Here is a 19,219-nt window from a genome sequence, read left to right as displayed (position 1 = left end):
AATAGTATTCAAGATAATAACCAAAAACTGCAAAATTTCCTTAAAATTACCAATTTTAGGGCAGCAACCCAACAACGGGTTGTAGGATTCATCTGAAAATTTGAGAGGGGATAGATCTTATTCTGATGGACATTAGTATCTTGAAAGATTTGCCCTAAATGTCTTAGTTTCAAAGATATAAAGCAAAAACTGTATTTACCACTATGTTCTAATTTTAGCCATGTCGGCCATTTTGTTTGGTAGATGGGGTCACCAGACACATTTTTTTAACTATAAACCACAATTATGATTGTGGCCAAGTTAGTTTAAATTTGGCCCAGTAGTTTCAGAGAAGAAGATTTGTGTACAAGTTACAAAAAATGACGAAAAAGTTGTTAAAATTGACTATCATAGGTTGACTGACAATTTTGGTCATGTTGACTTATTTGTAGGTCTTATTTTGTTGAACATTATTGCTGTTTACAGTTTATCTCTATTTATAATAGTATTCAAGATAATAACCAAAAACTGCAAAATTTCCTTAAAATTACCAATTTTAGGGCAGCAACCCAACAACGGGTTGTAGGATTCATCTGAAAATTTGTGAGGGGATAGATCTTATTCTGATGGACATTTAAATCTTGAAAGATTTGCCCTAAATGTCTTTGTTTCAAAGCTATAAACAAAAACTGCAATTTACTACTATGTTCAATGTTCAAAATTACAAATTCAGGGGCAGCAACCTAACAACAGGTTGTCCGATTCGTCTGAAAATTTCAGGGTAGATAAATCTTGACCTGATCAACAATTTTACCTCATGTCAGATTTGCTCTAAATGCTTTGGTTTTAAAGATATAAGCCAAAATATACATTTTACCCCTGTGTTCTATTTTTAGCCATGGCGGCCATCTTGGTTTGATGACCAGGTCATCGGACACATTTTTAAACTAGATACCCCAAGGAAGTTTGGTTAAATTTGGCCCAGTAGTTTCAGAGGAGAAGATTTTTGCAAAAGTTTACGGACGACAGACGACGGACGCAGGACGCCGGACGACGGACGCCAAGTGATGAGAAAAGCTCACTTGACTTCACAGGTGAGCTAAAAATTAATGGGGAATGTGTCCAAAGGGACACAGATGATGCCCCCACTGTCATTTATTTTGCTCTGAAAATTCAATCAAAGATATTTTATGTCTGTTTTCCCTATATTTAGCCTATTTGCACTCATTTTCAGAGGTCATTAAATCTCTTGGATGGCCGGTGACCCCCAAATTTTATTTCAATTTTATAAAATAGAGACATCAAGCTTTACAGTATGAAATAATGAGCAACTTTTGTCATTTATTTGGCTCTGAAAATTCAATCAAAGAGATTTTATGTCTGTTTTCCCTATATTTACCCTATTTGCACTCATTTTCAGAGGTCAAAAAATCTCTTGGATGGCCGGTGATCCCCAAATTTTATTTCAATTCTATAAAATAGAGACATCAAGCTTTACAGTATGAAATAATGAGCAACTTCTGTCATTTATTTTGCTCTGAAAATTCAATCAAAGAGATTTTATTTCTGTTTTCCCTATATTTAGCCTATTTGCACTCATTTTCAGAGGTAATTAAATCTCTTGGATGGCCGGTGACCCCCAAATTTTATTTCATTTCATAAAATAGAGACATCAAGCTTTACAGTATGAAAAAATGAGCAACTTCTGTCATTTATTTTGCTTTGAAAATTCAATTAAAGTGATGTTTTGTCCATTTTTCCTATATTTCCATATAACCTATTTGCACTCATTTTCAGAGGTCAAAATATCTCTTAGATGGCCGGTGACCCCCAATTTTGTTTTGCATTTTTTCACTTACAATACTTCAAAGTTAAATTTCACAAAGTATAAAAAAATTCTGTCATTTTTTTTCTATACCCCTGAACTACCTTAAAGACATAGTTTTAAACAGTCAGAAGTAGAGCTGATTTGTCCAAAGAGTAGAACCGAAACGGGAGACCTATGCCATGTGTTCACAACCTGTTCATTGTACAAATGTATATGAATATCAGGAAAGCATTATTTACTCATGCCAAAGTCTTTATGTTGAGAATTATATATTAAATAAAACTGACAACTGACTTCAGTAACCGTGATGCAGTATGTGCGCTTATAGTTTAATGTCAGATCTATCCAAATTTGGTAATCATGCCAAACAACTCAAAAATTCTTGAACAGATTGAAAACATGTCAAGGGAAAAAATGATGTGAAATGAGTGTCAATGAAACAATTCTCCATCCAGGTCATAATTTATAAAAGTAAACCTTATAGCTCAAAGTTCGGTCTTCAAAACGGTGCATTGGCTCACACCATACAACACGCGATAAACGAGGACGAAAGATACCAAAGGGACAGACAAACTCATAGATCATAGAACACCATGGCTAAAAATGAAAAAAAACACCAATCAGACAAATAATAGTACACAAGACACAACATAGAAAACTAAAGGGCCCCAAAAATAACTAGTGTAAAACCATGTCTATCTGTAATCAGTAATTGAGGTATTTTATACGTTTGTGTGTACGCAGAGATAGCTTGGCTCGTATATTTGTGGAAATTATTCAGTGGAATCTTGTTGCCTCACTGCATAAGTTATACTTATATTTTGTGAAATCAGTACAGCTGCACGTCATATAAGGCTTGTGAATAGGGAAAGTAGGACTATTATATTTTTAATAAATGTATTGACCTTAACACTCTAAATGCATCTCCCTTTAAATCTTCACAATCTGAACTATACAAACGTCATAGTAGATGCAGTAGTATTGTATCATTAAAACTAAAATTATCAGGAATGACAAAGCGTTCATTTATAGAGTACTACAGATACAGCTTTTTAGCCTCAACTTAACTATCGGTTAAGCGGTTAATCGATCGATAGATTATGTGAATAACCGGTTAGGTTAACCGTTTTATATTTTGTTATGAAGAAACATTATTATCGTACTTTACTTATCCGCCAAATAACATGTATTTCCTAAAATAATAAAATATGCTATGAATCATCATTATGACCAGTTTAGGTACAAACAAAATGAAAGCAAAAAGAAAGAAAAACATTTAAATAATTCAAATATATTATAACATATAAATTACCAAACAGACTAGTTTGATTGTAGATTGTATCCATGTATATATTTTATAATTCCTTGTGTTGCTTTTGAATTTGTATCTGATTAGCGTACAAAGTCCATCTTATTCTATTCGCATTATATTTTTTGATTCATATCTGAACTTTCTTTTTGAGAATATTCTTTATTTCCCCGTTTGAATGGTTTTAGATTAGTAATTTTTTTGTGGGCCCTTTAAAGCTTGGTTATCGATGTGAGCCGATGCTCCGTGTTGAAGACCGTACCATGACCTATAATGGTTTACTTTTATAAATTGTGCCTTGGATGGAAAATTGTCTCATTAGCACTCATACCACATCTTCCTATATCTTTTGACATATATCCCAAATTAAAAGTTGTGGGAGATATTTCCAGTTTTGTTGTCAACGTTACTAACAAATACAACTCGAGTTTCACACGGCGACAATTTCCGATGGAATGACTTACATTTTCTTATTTATGTAGATTGGAAATAACTTTGCTATGAGTTGTTTAAACTTAATGCTAACTTTGTAAATTGTAGAAAATACAGATATCTTCAGACGAACACTTCATAATTTAGTGTTACGTCTTTTAAGATCAATTGCAATCAAATTGGCCTTTTCAGACTCAAAGTGGTCTATTGGTGCTTATTGCTAGGTCAGAAAACATGGTTTAGTTCTGGGAATACTATATGTATGCTTGATACACCAAATTAAGTTTTTTGATAGGCTTAATTTGGAGTATGAGTACAAAAAATCAATGACCTTTTAAATTAGATAGTCTTTTATTATCATTTGACACTTTACATAGCGGGCTTGTCAAATGATGAATAAAGTGCAAATGTAGGCGTAAGGCTCGCTGCATAGTAAGCACATAGAGTGGACGGATATAGTAACTTTAAATAAGAAACGAAACAAAGGAAGTATTTTAGGGTTTTTAAACGATCCTAAAATATTTCAATCTCACTCTGTTTAATCAATTAAATACAAAGGTTAGTACTTCTATATATTATTTTAACCACTGTATTTGGTGGAGTTTTAGCCTTTCTTTTGTCTTTTGAGTATAAACATAAATTAAAGTAATAGTATGTCCTTTATTAAACTGTTGTTGCCTTTATAATGGGAAGTTCTTATTTACTTTGACATTATTATGCAATAGAGAAATTCATGGATAGAGTTGGAATAAAAATATTCATTTAAATACGTACGCCATTTATACTTATATACAAACATTTTTGCGTTTCAGAATATAACCTTTTTGCATTTCAAATGGATAAATCTACAACCGTTGCTGAACAAAATTACCAAGAGGATAACTATTCAAATAAGTTGGCCCACTCTGTATCACAACTTAATGTGTCAACCTTAATGCCATCCAAGTCAATTTTACTAGGAGATATCGAATATAATGAATTCAAAAGACGTTGGCTTGAATTTTCAATTATGATGATTTTAATTTTAATTGGAACGGTTGGAAATGTACACACAATTTTGGTTTACTTGCGAGTGAAAGAAATGAAAGAACGGTTCCATGTTCGAACATTAATTATCTGGCTCTCTGTTGTGGATTTAACAACATGTGTTGTAGTTATGCCTGTTGAGACGTACGATTTTCCCTGGCGTTATTCCATATCATCAAATGCTGCTTGTAAACTGTTTCAATATATTGTTTTTACGACAGTCATGTCTTCGTGGTTGATTTTAACTGTTATTGCCTACGAGAGATACAAGACTATCTGCGGTATGAGGTCAGGTACTAACTCAGTAATACCTATCAATATTTGTAAAGTAACCAGATGGTTTAATGGAAAGTCTAAAATTTATCAAAACAATTTAGTCTGTTTTCTTATTGTTATATCTACTTTTGTGGTTTCCTCGCCGACTTTGGCCATTTTAAGGATTGAACCAGTTCCGTTGAAAAATGGAACACTTTTCGGAACGGAATGCACAACGCACAACCATTTTAGAACTAAACTGATTGCCGGATTGTATTCAGTTGGAGTCGGTTTGTTTGGGTTTGTGTGCTTCGTGTGCTGTTTTTATTGCTATGGAAAGATAATATGTTTTTTGTATAAACAATATAAGAAACAACAGAAGAGAAGAGAAAACGTTATTTTACTTTCAGCAAAAGTTCATAAAGCTCAACAATCCCCCTACTACAGACAGAGGAAACCTAAGTGCAGGGTTACAATGAGTATAATTGCCGCAACTCGATTCTCGCTCTGTGGCGTTATCATTTCTTCGATAGGAGCAGCCTTTGATGTATCGGATTCAGAACTTAAACAAGCAATCATTACAGAAGTTATGAAACGTGGGTATTTTCTGAAAAATGTGTGCAATCCCGTTATATATTTTATTTGGGACAACAAATTCAGACATGCTTGCAAGAAGCTGTATATGAAATAAAACAAAACGATCAAAACAAAGGCGTGTGCAGATCTATTTACATGAATTATAATGTGTTTATTTTCTTTTCCTCAACGAACTTTTTTTCTGGTCTGATATCTCAAAATGAAAAATATTTATAAAAATAGACGCACATATACACGGACCTTTTGTGCGAACATGTGAGCACTGTGAGGAAATTTGTATGTAAAATTCAATTTTACTAAAAAATGATTGTCCATTCAATTTTTTTTTTTTAAATAAAGAAGTCAGAGAATAATGGAGCAAAACAAGTTAATTCCGGGTTTATGTCAAAGAATTGTCATTAGTCTGAAGTTGACTGAAAGACTGAAAAACTCTTGATTATTTATTGTATGGTCTTGTAAGAACCATTCAGATAAAAGTTTATGACCTTAAACCACTACGTCTCCTTTTAATTTATATAGATAAATGTCGTCTGCTCTGATTTTTTTTTTACCCTATACAAAGTAAGTTTGTCAATAATATTAGGAGTGGGCGTTAAAGACACGGAATAGTTTGCACTTAAAGTGAAAGGATATAGATACTTAAAATAGGAAACGAAACAAGGACGTATTATGATGCTTTCAAAGTGCTCGCAAATATTTATATATTATCAATTCAAAACATTGGTGAGAACTACTATATTATTATTTCTTTCTTTTTAATCGTTAAATTTGAATGAATATATGGTTTTCTTTTGTTTATTTTATATGTTTTTAGCTTCATGCAGAGAAATCATGGATATACCACATAAAGTACGAAGGATGGACATGTCCTGTTATTAAAGTTTCATAAAATGATTTGTTTGTATTCATTTTGACATTATCTAATGCAATTAAATAAATTAACAGATAGAGTTGAAATAAATTAAATCCTTATGACACGTACCTCTTTTATTCTAATACTGAAACATTTTCCTTGCTGTAGCCGAATATAAATCCTCTTATAATGGAAATGGAGAAAACTACAAACATTGCAGATTTAAATCACATGAAGACAATAATGAATATATTGTGTCAAAACTGTATACTAGTAGTTAGTAGATATAAGAAGATGTGCAAATGAGAAAACTCTCCATCCAAGTCACAATTTGTATAAATAAACCATTATTGGTAAAAGTGCGGTCTTCAACACGGAGCTTTGGCTCACACCGAACATAAATGACTAGTGTAAAATCATTCAAACAGGAAAACCAACGGTCTAAACTATATAAAAACGAGAAACAATTATGAACCACATTAAACGACAACTACTGAACCTCAGATTCAGACAGGTGCAAGCAAATGCAAGCAAATGCAAGCAAATGCAGTGGATGTTAAGTCAATAGTATTGCCAACCAGATCACCTTCCCTCGGGTTTTTTTTTGGGGGGGGGAGGTGTAGGACCTTTATCGGGACTCCTGGATCGGGTGTTCTTAAGCTCGGGATTTCGGGAAGTATTTTTTTCGAATTTCGTGATGTCGGGATTAGTTTTTTTTTAATTCGGGACCTCGGGATTTCAAGCCAGGGGATTCGGAATGAGGACCGCTCCTACCCCCCCCCCCCCCCCAATCTGTGATATCGTCTGAAATGAATTGATTAAACGTTGGTTTGCATTTTAATTAGTATAGTATTGTTTTAATTGGAAATTTGAAAATGTTTAAACAATACTGGTTTGAATGCGAGTGAATGATATGAGGAGGAAAAAACGGTTCCAAGTTCATACAGTAATTATCTGGCTCTCTGCTGTCGACTTAACAAAATGTGCCGTAGTTATGTTTTTCGATATGTACAGATTTCGATTTCGATGGTGTTTTTCCACATCATTGGGTGCTGCTTGTCAATTGTTACGATATTTTTTTTCATGCTTTTTGATATCACATAATTGTCAAAATCAAAATTTCACCATCGGTACAAAGACATGATAAATAAATATAAATCAAAATGAATACATCTTACACGTTCAGGTATTTCACATCCAATATTTTATGGTAATATTCTTTACAAAGCACAAAAAAATTCGGCATTCATTTCAAAAGTTAACCAAACCTTTAAACAGACTTATGTGGAAAGGAGATAGTTAGGATACTGTTGGCAGGTCATTAAAAATTGCATATTTTAGTATTGATATTGATTCACTCCTAGTTATATTGGGTTATTGCATTGGAAATAAACACACTTGTTCTAAAACCAGTCGTTCTCATTATAAGGGTTATGTTCGTCTCATATATTTTATGATGGTATGATACTACACCCTTGACGGAGGGATTGTACTTGATTTTCCTGTGGTTAAGATATAATCTTTCAATCAGTTTAGTTGAGGTCTGGAGCTGGCATGTCAGTAACAGCTAGTAGTCCTTTGTTAATTTACGTATCATCGTCATTTTGCTTAGTTTCTTTTGTTACCTTTTCTGACATCGGACTCGGACTACTTTAAAACTGAGTTTTCTTGTGCGTATTTCTATGTGTTTCTTTATTCTACATTGGGAAGAGGTATAGGGGGAGGGTTGTTGAGATCTCACAAAACATGTTTAACCCCGCTGCATTGTTGCGCCGGTCCCAAGTCAGGAGCCTCTGGCCTTTGTTAGTGTTGTACGTTTTTTTTTTATTTTAGTTTATTTATATGTTTTGGAGTTTAGTTTGACGTCAATTTTCACTGAACTGGTACACAATTTTATTAAGGGGATTTTCTCGCTGCGTTGAATACTTATTGGTGGACTTCGGCTGTTGTCTGCTTTAAGATCGGGTTGTTGTCTCTTTGAAATAGTCCCCATTTCCAATTGCAACTTTATATCCAACTTAGAGCAAAAGTTTATGAGGCTAAACAAACCGCTAGCTACAGAAAACCACACTGCAAGGCTACAGTCAGTCTATTTAGCTTATTGTCGCAACGTGATCTCCGTTTCTATGGTATCATTATCTTTGCGATTGCAACATAAATTGAAATGAATGATGTTGCAAAATCTTGTTTCTGAAGCGTGGAAGTTTTATAAATAATGCATGCAATTCTGTTATATGTTGTATATTTTATTTGTGACAATGAATTCAGACAAATTTGCAAAAAACTGTATATAAAAAAATGATGATAGCGTTTGCAGATTTTGTCTTGTGAAACAACATTTATTAGTTTCAAGACAAAGTTTTTGGTGGTAAAATTAACATTTGTATTCAAGTTTTTTGTTTTCCAAACTATGCTTTACATGTATCACCCGCTATGTAAATCAATATAAAACACAATTCAAATGAGGTCAAGGTCAGATGACACCTGTCAAGTGAGATTTCGTCTAAACCACGAACACTTAACCTTGTTCAATGATCCATCAAATGAGGTTATGGTCAAGTAAAAACTAATTTTGGTTGCACACCATATTATATATTTAAATTGTGCGCACAATATATTTAAATTATGCGTACAAAATATTGCGTGCGCACAATATATTATTTCGTGCGCACAATACATTATTTTGTGCGCACAATATATTTAAGCTGTGTGCACAATATATTTTTTTCCTTGCATTTCCCTAGCGGGGATCCGTACCGGAGAAACGAATCAAGGAAGTATTTTAAAGTTTTCAAACAGCCAGGAAATATTTCTAACTCACTCTGATTAATGAAGTTATAGCAAAGGTCAGTAATTTTTATCCGTTCATTTTGCAACCAATATTTTTGGATGTGTCTTAGGTTTTCTTTGTTTAAAAGATGTTAAAGCCAACTGCAGAAACATTTTATTTTAATTTGAATATGCAATATAAAACGTAAGGAATACAATTCGAATTTTTTTTCTTACGATTAATATTTTATTTTAATAATGTAATGATTTGATTTTTTTCAAAAGAATTAAAATAAAATGTTCTTTGTTCTTTTTTAAAAGTTTTTTTGCGTTTCAGAATAGACCCATCAGGTTATCAAAATGGAGAAAACTACAACCTTTGCCGTTCTAAGTTACAAAGAGGACAATTTAACAAAATTATTGACACACTCTGCATCACAAGTTAACATGTCTACATTAATACCAGCCAGATATCCTAACCTTGAAGATATCGAATATCAAGAATTTATTAGACGGTGTTCAGAATTTTCATTTATGATCATCTTATGCTTAATTGGAACGGTTGGAAATATTCATACTATATTGGTTTACCTGCGAGTGAAAGAGATGAAAGAACGGTTCCATGTTCGAACATTACTTATCTGGCTTTCTGCTATGGACCTTACTACATGTGCTATAGTAATGCCGTTCGAAACGTTCGCTGTTCGCTTCAGCTATTCCGTATCGTCAGATGCTGCTTGTCAGCTATTTCGATATACTAATTACACGACAAGCATATCTTCATGGTTGATATTAACAGTAATTGGCCATGAGAGATACAAGAAAATCTACGGTATATTATTTGGTACTAAGTCAGTTATGCCTTGTAAAATTTGTAAAGTAACAAATTGGTTTAAAGGAAAGTCTTCTTTTTTCAAACACAATGTATTTTGTATTCTAATCGCCATATCTGCTTTAATTATATCTTTTCCGGTTTTTGTATTTATCGGAATTGTTGAAACTGTTCCGTTAAACTATTCAAGACTTCTTGGAACACAATGCACAACACGTAATCAGTACAGAAGTCTTGTAACTGCTGGATTGTATTCGGGGGTAGTCGGTTTATTTGGGATATTGTGCTTCGTGTACTGTTCTTATTGCTATGGAAAGATATTATTCGTAATTCACAAGCAATCTAAGAATGAAAAAGCTAGAAGGGAAAACAGCATTCAACTTAGAGCTAAAGTTCACAAAGCCCAACAAACCACCAGCTACAGAAAAAGGAAACCACACTACAAGGTTACAATAAGTCTCATTGTGGCAACTGGATTCTCGTTTTTAGGGTTCATTATTTTTGCGATCGTAACAGCATTTGAAGTGTCGAATTCACCTTTTAAACATGCTACCATTACAGGTGTTATGAAGCGTGGAATTTTCATAAATAACGCATGCAATCCTGTAGTATATTTTATTTGTGACATAACATTTAGACATGCTTGCAAAAAACTGTATTTATGTATAAGAAGATGAGCTAACAAACAAAGGTGTGTACAGATTTTGTCTCATGGATTGGAATATGTATCTCTTCGTTTCCTAAACCAATGTTTTATTTTGGTCTAATTTTGGATTTATATTAAAATATTTTGTTCACCAAAATGCTCTTAATTAGAAGCAACATTACAAATAAAGGTTAAAAAAACTGCTTAGAGAATCACATGAACTAGAAAAGAGCAACACATGGTTCATCAAATGGTAAGCATTTCCTAGTGTGTATACATCACTTGTCATGTGAATCAATAAAACTATATTTGAACGATTTGAAAAATAAAAAAAAAAATGGTTTTGCCCAATAAATGACATGTATTTAATAATGTTTTCAACCCTCTTCTCCTTGTCTTTTTTAAGGAATCAAAATCGTAACCTTTTTTACAAATCGTTATGATTATAGAATTTTTAAACAAAATCTGATATTTATTTTTCTGGTAACAACATTAATTTGTAAATAAAACAAAGAGTTACTTTTTAATTTGGCCGACATTTTATTTTGTTCCTTATCTATAGATAGCACACTGTCCAAAGTTATTACACGTGTAAATACACAATAAGAGGATAGGGTAATTCAACTTTTGATTGCATATACTGATAGAATGCATATTTCACTTTTTTATTTTAATATTTTATTTAATAGCCATGAAGACTATGTGTTCAGTACAATCTATGCTACTAAAGAAAATAAATTACATAGACATTTTCTAACATTGATAATTCCCAATTTCTTATTCAAATTTTTTAGCTCATATCCAAAAGTATAAAAAATATAAACAACCAAAAAAAAAATCTTGATCAACAATTTAAGAATTTAAAGAATATAAGAATCTTATCCAATTTAGCATGTTTAGAGAACCATGGTATAAAGCGATTACGTGGAAAGACGACCCTTTTTAACAATTTAGAATATATTTCTGAAGCTTTAGTGATGATATTTGTAATGTAGGCATCGATAAGAGCTACAGGTCGAATCATTTTTCACTGATTTTGATTTATATAATTTATGACTTATGAAAACATTATATGGATAGGTACAAGCAGACATAGTCATGACAACATTTGTCAAAAGCGGGGACTGAAGGCGGGTTCCTTTACTGTCGAATATTTGGTAGCACTTTTTGTGTTAATTTAGAAAGAATCTAAAGCCTACATTATACTCCACTAGTAAAAGAAATTTGAATATGTTACCAAAATTGTCAAAATAGTCCCTTACCCCATTATGAAATATACATTTTACAGAATTTGCCTGTGCTTATTTTCGAAGCATTAAAATACAAAAAAAAAAGACTTATTTTGACATGAAGTGTTTTTTGGTTTTTTTTTTAAATTTTAAACATATTTTATTAATAATCACCTGTAGGTCGATGCCACTGCTGGTGGAGTTTTAATTCCACCAGCCCAGTAGTCAGCACTTCTGTGCTAACATGAGTTATCATTGATATGGTCATATTTATAAATTAACTATTTACAAAACTTTTAAATTTTTGAAATACTAAGAACTAAGGCTTTTCTACCTCAGGAATAGATTACTTTAGTGTATTTGGCAAAATGATTAGGAATTTTGGTTCTCAATGCTCTTCAACTTCGTACTTTATTTGGCCTTTATAACTTTTTTGGATTCGAGCGTCACTGATGAGTCATTTGTAGACAACGAAACGTGCGTCTGGCTTAAATACAAAATTTAATCCGGGTATCTATGATGAGTTTATTAACATCAACCAGGAAGCAACTAAGGGGCCCCCAAGTTTTACAGGCTCATTTGTCGGGAAAAAACAAATGAGGAAAAAAACTCCCATTTTATGCAACATCTTTCTTTATAAATATCATCTATCTTTGTACACATGTACATGTAATATAATCTCTGATCTATATATCTATACCTCACACCAAATATAATCATTTGAATACAGTATTCATTCTATCGTATTGGGTTTTTTTTCTCAAAGGAGGTATCTGTATTTATTTACAAGCAGTTTAATTTCTAGTGCATATCATATGAAGTTTTGATACCCAGAAAAATACACCAAAACTCAGACGTCTTCATTTTGAAGCGAACATATCGGCATTTCTCTTGAATAATGATCACATCAAAATTTATTATGTCAACGTTGAATTTAAACATTTTTCTCACCATTGGATATGAACTGTAAATGGCTTGTTAGAAGAGCATGGACATATATTAACCTATGATTTTCTTTTTAAAAGAATGTATAAATCAACAGCCAAGTTCTTCCAGTTTTTAAGGGCATATAATTGTACTCAAAAGTGATTGCAAGCCATTGGAAACAACATATAAAGAGGAAATATCAACAAGCTTTTATTAGGTCAGATAAGGGTTCTAAGGAAATTTATACTTTTTCAAACTAGGGTAATAGACCTACAGATTTTGCAGCAGAAACAATGGAAAGGACATTCTAAATAATGTCATTGGAAATAAGAATAAAATACAATTTTATCTTCCCAAGGTTTGACAAAACGCTACGCTATTTTGGTTTCAATAAAGAATTATTCATAAATTTTTGGTACAAACGCTCTACTCATTTAACTGAACATTTTAAACTTTAATGTGTGTACGATTTTCAAGAAAGAGCAAGATTCTAAAGAACATTCACTTTTGGGTTGTCATATTGTAGCTGACATTTAGCAAAATCTGAATTCTTGGACTTTTTATATAATATATTTCAAAATTCAACTAAATGTGTGTGTTGTCATGTTTGGCATCTATGAAATTATAAATTGAAAATTCTCAAAAAAAAAGTATTTCACTCACAAAGTAGATCAGCTACAGATCTGCGGTGCAAGATGTAAGAACTCAAATAAAAGGACATCAAATTTATATAAAATGAAACATATTTCTTCAAAACCAGTGAGTGGGAAAGAACACAAGTTGTACTTGAAACTCTCGCTTAAGGTAGCACAATACAAAGATTTTTCATCCCGAATCAGACATCTTTAAACTGATGTAATTCCACTCATCTTTCTTTAAATTTTATAAATGAGGTACCAAAAGAAAGAAGAAGGATCAATCTTTCCAATTGTATTAATTTTATTATGACATAATTATTACATAATTAATTGTTATGTAATTAGTTGCCATATTGTGATGTCCATACTTGAATGAATTTAGCTTCTTTGTTATGCATAGCATTCCAAAATATTTTATAGATTCTTGCACACAACACAGTTTGACCTCCAAAACTGTGTCTCAGATTTTTCCTATTGCATTTCATTCTCTCATAAATCTTCAATGAAGTTTGCAACATCAATTCATAAGAGACCACAAAATTCAATTGGGTATAAAATTTGTTTTATTGATGATTTTGGAAATCTGAGACAAAATATTGAACCGACTTTTGCCTTCCCATATATAGCTTTCACGAAATACATCTGAGGGAGCTTCCATTTGATTTTTATTCGGCGGGTGGGGCGGGACTAGGATTAACTTTGAAAAAAGACAGGACACGAGTCTTTAGTAAAAATTTCAGTAAGAGACACTTTGCAAAAAAAAGGTAGGATGGAAATGTATGTAAAAGAAGTCAGGATAAACTAATAAAAAAGGCAGGACAGAGATTACAACTAAACAAAGCATTTCTGAAGCTGTTTTTTTTCATAGGCTGCTTGATACGTAAGAAGCTTCATAGGAAGGTTCCATTTTATTGGTCGTGTTAATCAAGCGGACCTTGCTCGGATACGGTGTACTCTTTATCTATTTTTAAACTAGCAATTTCTATAGTTTCTATAGTGGTTTACAGAAATTGTTCCTGAATACTCCATTTGAAGTATCTAACGTCAAATGTAAAATTAACATTATATAAAACACGATAATATTTTGAATCTCATTCGACAACATTAATCTCAAACATGCATTCATTTAAAAGTTGCAAAAATTGAGCACACCTCATACATGAGGCGTGTTTGAATTTTTCCTGAGAACATGACACAAGGAAAAAAATTCGTTAACATGTTTTCACATTTGAATTTAAGGTTGAGTTTACTTGGTGAGAATAGATTATATAAACATGTGGAATATAAAGACTTCAACGCGGAGGTGTTTAAAATATTTGAATAATTCTGTTCTTGTTAATTTTGCATTGCAACAGATGAGGGTTTTTTCGGTGGATTATCTGATGATTCTGTTCTAAAAAGAAAGAAAATGTGTTACATACGAATAAAGGACGTTCATTAAGAAATGATACATTGATTTTCGTTTCTATCTAAAAATGTGCATTAAAATGCCGAAGTAAATTTAACCCTCATTCTAAATTCAAGTTGAAAGCAATCAACTAGAATACAGAAAATATGTATATATTATGTTGAATATTCTAATAATTAAAAAGAAGCAATTTTTAAACAAAAAAAAGTCTTAATTAAACTCATCTTAGATACCAGGACTAAAATTTTACACTTACGCCAGACGCGCGTTCGGTCTACAAAAGACTCATCAGTGACGCTCGAATGAAAAAATGTTTAAATGACCAAATAAATTACGAAGATGAAGAGCATTAAGGACCAAAAATTCTAAAAGTTTTGCCAAATACAGCTAAGGTTAAACACGTGCTAATGAAACTGTTAAAAAATCTAAAGAAAACATCTATAAATGCAAACCTTGTGTAATGACTTCATTAAAAAGAGTGAGTTAGAAAATTAACTGGAAGTTTAAAATTATAAATACATTTCCTAGGTTCTATTGTTATCGAAAGTTACCATATCCTTTTTTTATGAATTCTATCGCCCCGTTTCTTCAAGGAGTTATGAACTTACATTTCTCTAGGGAAACATTTGAAGTGTATTGAAATTTAAAAAAAGGTGCTGTAATTTCTAGAAATACTGAAACCTTTTAAAAGATTTTTTCAATCTACCTTTGGATTGCAAAACGTGCACTTGCATGTAGCAATTGAAATACTTTAGTAACCTCGTACAACAGACTTTCTCACATTTTGTCCACCAATGCTGGATAACACTGCTGTTTCCGTAGAATTTGTAGCAATGCCTGTAACTGTTGTCAGGTATCAGTTCAAGTAATGCAGATTCGAACAATTCGATCAAGTCGATAATGTGTAATTTGTGGCATACAAGGAAGATGAGGAAGATGGTGATAATTAATCCTCGGAAAAAGTGGTACAAAATATGGTCATCACTACATTTGAAAGGAAATTTCAAAGATGGTTATTGAATGTCAAGTATGGGAAATTAGCGTTTCATATACAAGTTTTTTTTACAAGTTTGACAAGTTTATTAACACACTCAGGCACACATTGTGTGTACCAAGAGCAACATAATGTAGCATACAAAATAATAAGTTGGTCAATAAATATGTAGGACAGTAAAGTGCGATGGTCACGCTAAAGTGCGATGGTCACACTAAAGTGCGATGGTCACGCTAAAGTGCGATGGTCTATGCTAAAGAACGATGGTAAATTGCGTTAAAGTGCGATGGACCAAAAGGGTAAGATTGCAAAAGCTAATATGCTAAGATATAACATATTTGATAAGCTTTATAATTTACCGGTAGGCTTAAGTAGATGTTTCTAAATTTAGAAAACCGACCATGTAATAACTGCTAAAAGGGTAATTTATGTATCGCAAAATTTTATGTTTCATGTAAAATGATTTTTAAACAAGTCGGAGCTTATGCATTATTTGGATAAGTAGTGTATTTGCCGTTAACACTCATGTTACAACCTCCCTTACAGTCGTCATTCTAAATAACAAATACAAAATTCGTTCATTGTCGGAATATGCAACATTTATAAGTATAAGATTCAATTAGAATGCGAGAGAAAGGCAATGTTCGCCGAGCTTTCTCCTTTTTCGTAGCGAGTACAAATACATGTTTTATTTTCCTACAATGTACAAAACAAACTAATGTTTTAGCAGATTTTTTTATAATTCACGCATGAAAACATGTATCGTTTTTTTACCGGCGTTACTTTCATTAAAGTCGACAGCATTTAACGGGGATCGCAAAGTAGACTGCCACATAAACAATGATTCAAATGTGTCCGTCTCCTTCAAATAGAAGCAGGATAAGTATGCGTATACTATTTTGTATTTATATAGTAAAACGGTTGACTGTAGGATATCGTAATTAGCGTCCACGTCGTACTTTAGAATCCTACAAATATAAATATAAATATAAAGGGACAATATCGTCGACATAGATTTTGTTTATAAATTCAATTGTTATCCATTCGTTTTATGGGTTTGACCTTTTATTTTACGATTTGCTACTATAGTGACTTTCCTTTCAGTATTTTCTCCGGAGTTCGGCATTTTGTTATCTGACTTTTGTTATTCAATTAAATGTATTGAATGCTCCAGGCTCAGCCTATGCTGAAATCTCGGTATAGAGAAAAATATCGCTAACTTGGAAAACCTGAAAAATGTATGGAATGCTCCAGGCTCAGCCTATACACAAATCTCGGTACAGAGAAAAAATATCACAATATATATACAAAACCTGAAAAATATAACTCAAAAATTTTAATGTAAAAGCTTTGGACTTTGGTTTTTGAATTGATTTTTCTACTATTAAAGTTATCGTACCATTAATTTATCATGATAGAATGATATATTCTCGAAAAGTGTACAAATAATAAAACAAGTTATAAACCTGATGGTTATCAACCATTCTGTAAAATGAACTTAAATAAAACTAAAAACTATACTTCCTAGTATTTTATTGCGTTGATAAAAATCTTTAAATGTCCGTCCTTACATTTTTCTTCGTTTACTAATAGTATATAATAAACTGTTCTAACCTACTGTTCTAGTTTATTTCTTGGTAAAAGCAAACATACTATTTAAACTCCTGCGACTACCTCATTTGTTTGAAAATTGTTTACATCCAATTTATTTCAACTTTGATGCAATTTTGTCTCATTAGTTCAAGCAAACTAAGTTTGAAAAATTAAACTAATTGCATGAGAAAATGTTTAATTCTAATCTATAGAATTAAGCTCCAAATATATATATATAATACACAGAAAAAAGTCCCATAAAATATAACTTGAGGAAAACTAAAATTTTGCATATTTTATTTCTTATGGAAATTAACATTGGAAGAGGAGATAACTCCGAAAAAATAAGTCTTTTTCGTCAGTTTTTAGTTGATTTTCTTAAAAATCTTTAAATTCATGTAAAATATGATACTTTGTTGGGGTTATAAGTTTGTATTTGACTAAATTATATAATCTTCTGCTCATGAAAGAAACAAAACTGAAGTGTTATGGCTATAATTTTTTTTTTTGGGGGGGGGAGGGGGAGGGGCACATTTTTCATTAAAAAAAATTGCAAATTTATGGCTTTGTGACCTTTTGGAAAAAATATTGTGAATATTTGGTATTGTTTATATCTGTAAATTATATTTGTTTAGCATCTTCCTTGTTCAAAGAAACTTTAAACCACAAAAAGAAGAATATATGCTTAATTAGTTTTACTCAATTTGAGATTCCTTGCAGAAAAATCTAACAAGTGGTGAACTAATGTATTAGGTAATCTAGGTTGTAGCTTGATAAAAGATATGAAAACACGTTTAGAGTTGTTTGTTATACTCTTAAGACGGCTTAAATATCAAGTTTTAATACATTTTGTTGAATAGAAGCGGTAAAGTTATAATTTTGTATCAATTGTCATTGATATTTCTGCCTTATTGCAGAACTATTTCCCATATCAATACAAATCTCCATAGGAAATTTAAAATCATTATTTTTTAGTTTTCATCAAGTTAGATTTAATGGGAATTTTGTGCGTGTATATTTGGGGTATAATGCTGAAGACAAAAACTTAAAATCTTCTGTTGCTTTTACTTCAATGTTAGGGTCAAATTTATGCTAGATTGATTGGACTACATTGGCAATCATATATCACCCTTTTTTATATATAAATTAGGCTATCAAGATAATTACTAGTATTTTTATATTTAGCATGACATACAAGTATTTCTTGTATTTAAGCTAATTTATTTAAAATTAGGGTTTTTAAATTTATTGCGGTATTTTAAATGTATCAATTCTTAATGGACTTCCTTTGTATGTAACACATTTTCTTTCGTTTTAGAATAGAATCATCAGATAATTAAAATGGAAAAAACCTCAAATGTTGCAATGTTAAACTATCAAGAACAGAATTATTCAACTCTTTTAAACACTTCCACGTTCGAACCTAACACTCCTACTTTATTGTTGCCAGCCAGCTCACCTTCCCTGGAAGTTATCGAGTATAATGAATTTGTAAGACGTTGGTTCGAATTTTTAGTTATGATAGTTTTGTGGTTTTAGTTGGAACGTTCGAAAATATACACACAATACTATATAGTTTACTGGCGGGTAGTAGATATGCAAGAACGGGTCCATGTTCGTACAGTAATTATCTGGCTCTCTGCTGTCGACTTTACTACATGTGTTGTAGAATTGCCTTATGAGACGATTCTCGTTCGATTTTGGTTTTCCGTATCATCAAATTTGTTTTGCAAACTAACTTGATATATCTCTCACACGGCAGTCATCGCTTCATGTTTCATATTAACGTTTATTGGACACGAGAGATATAGAAATATATACGGTATATTGTTAGGTACTAAACCAGTAGAACGTCGTCTGATTTGTAAAGTCACCAGATGGTTAAGAGGGAAGTCTACTCATTT

The 19,219-nt window shown here is 31.9% G+C and overlaps 1 protein-coding gene across 2 annotated transcripts; it reads left to right on the top strand.

Annotated features, from left to right (window-relative positions):
- Window positions 1-5,828: 5,828 nt before the first annotated feature.
- Window positions 5,829-10,651, top strand: LOC139491287 (thyrotropin-releasing hormone receptor-like). 2 transcript variants are annotated; one of them, XM_071278845.1, is made up of 2 exons: window positions 5,829-6,149; window positions 9,386-10,651. In XM_071278845.1, the coding sequence occupies exon 2, from the start codon at window positions 9,409-9,411 to the stop codon at window positions 10,555-10,557; it is 1,149 nt and encodes a 382-aa protein (XP_071134946.1). In that variant the 5' UTR covers window positions 5,829-6,149; window positions 9,386-9,408; the 3' UTR covers window positions 10,558-10,651. The 2 variants fall into 2 exon arrangements, with proteins under 2 accessions (XP_071134946.1, XP_071134945.1); XM_071278844.1 differs by lacking the exon at window positions 5,829-6,149 and adding an exon at window positions 8,991-9,125.
- Window positions 10,652-19,219: the final 8,568 nt, after the last annotated feature.

This window comes from Mytilus edulis, chromosome 10 (genome assembly GCF_963676685.1).
Source record: "Mytilus edulis chromosome 10, xbMytEdul2.2, whole genome shotgun sequence".
NCBI lineage: Eukaryota > Metazoa > Mollusca > Bivalvia > Mytilida > Mytilidae > Mytilus > Mytilus edulis.
Note: the sequence above shows the minus strand (reverse complement) of the source record. Positions and strands in the feature narration are given on the sequence as shown.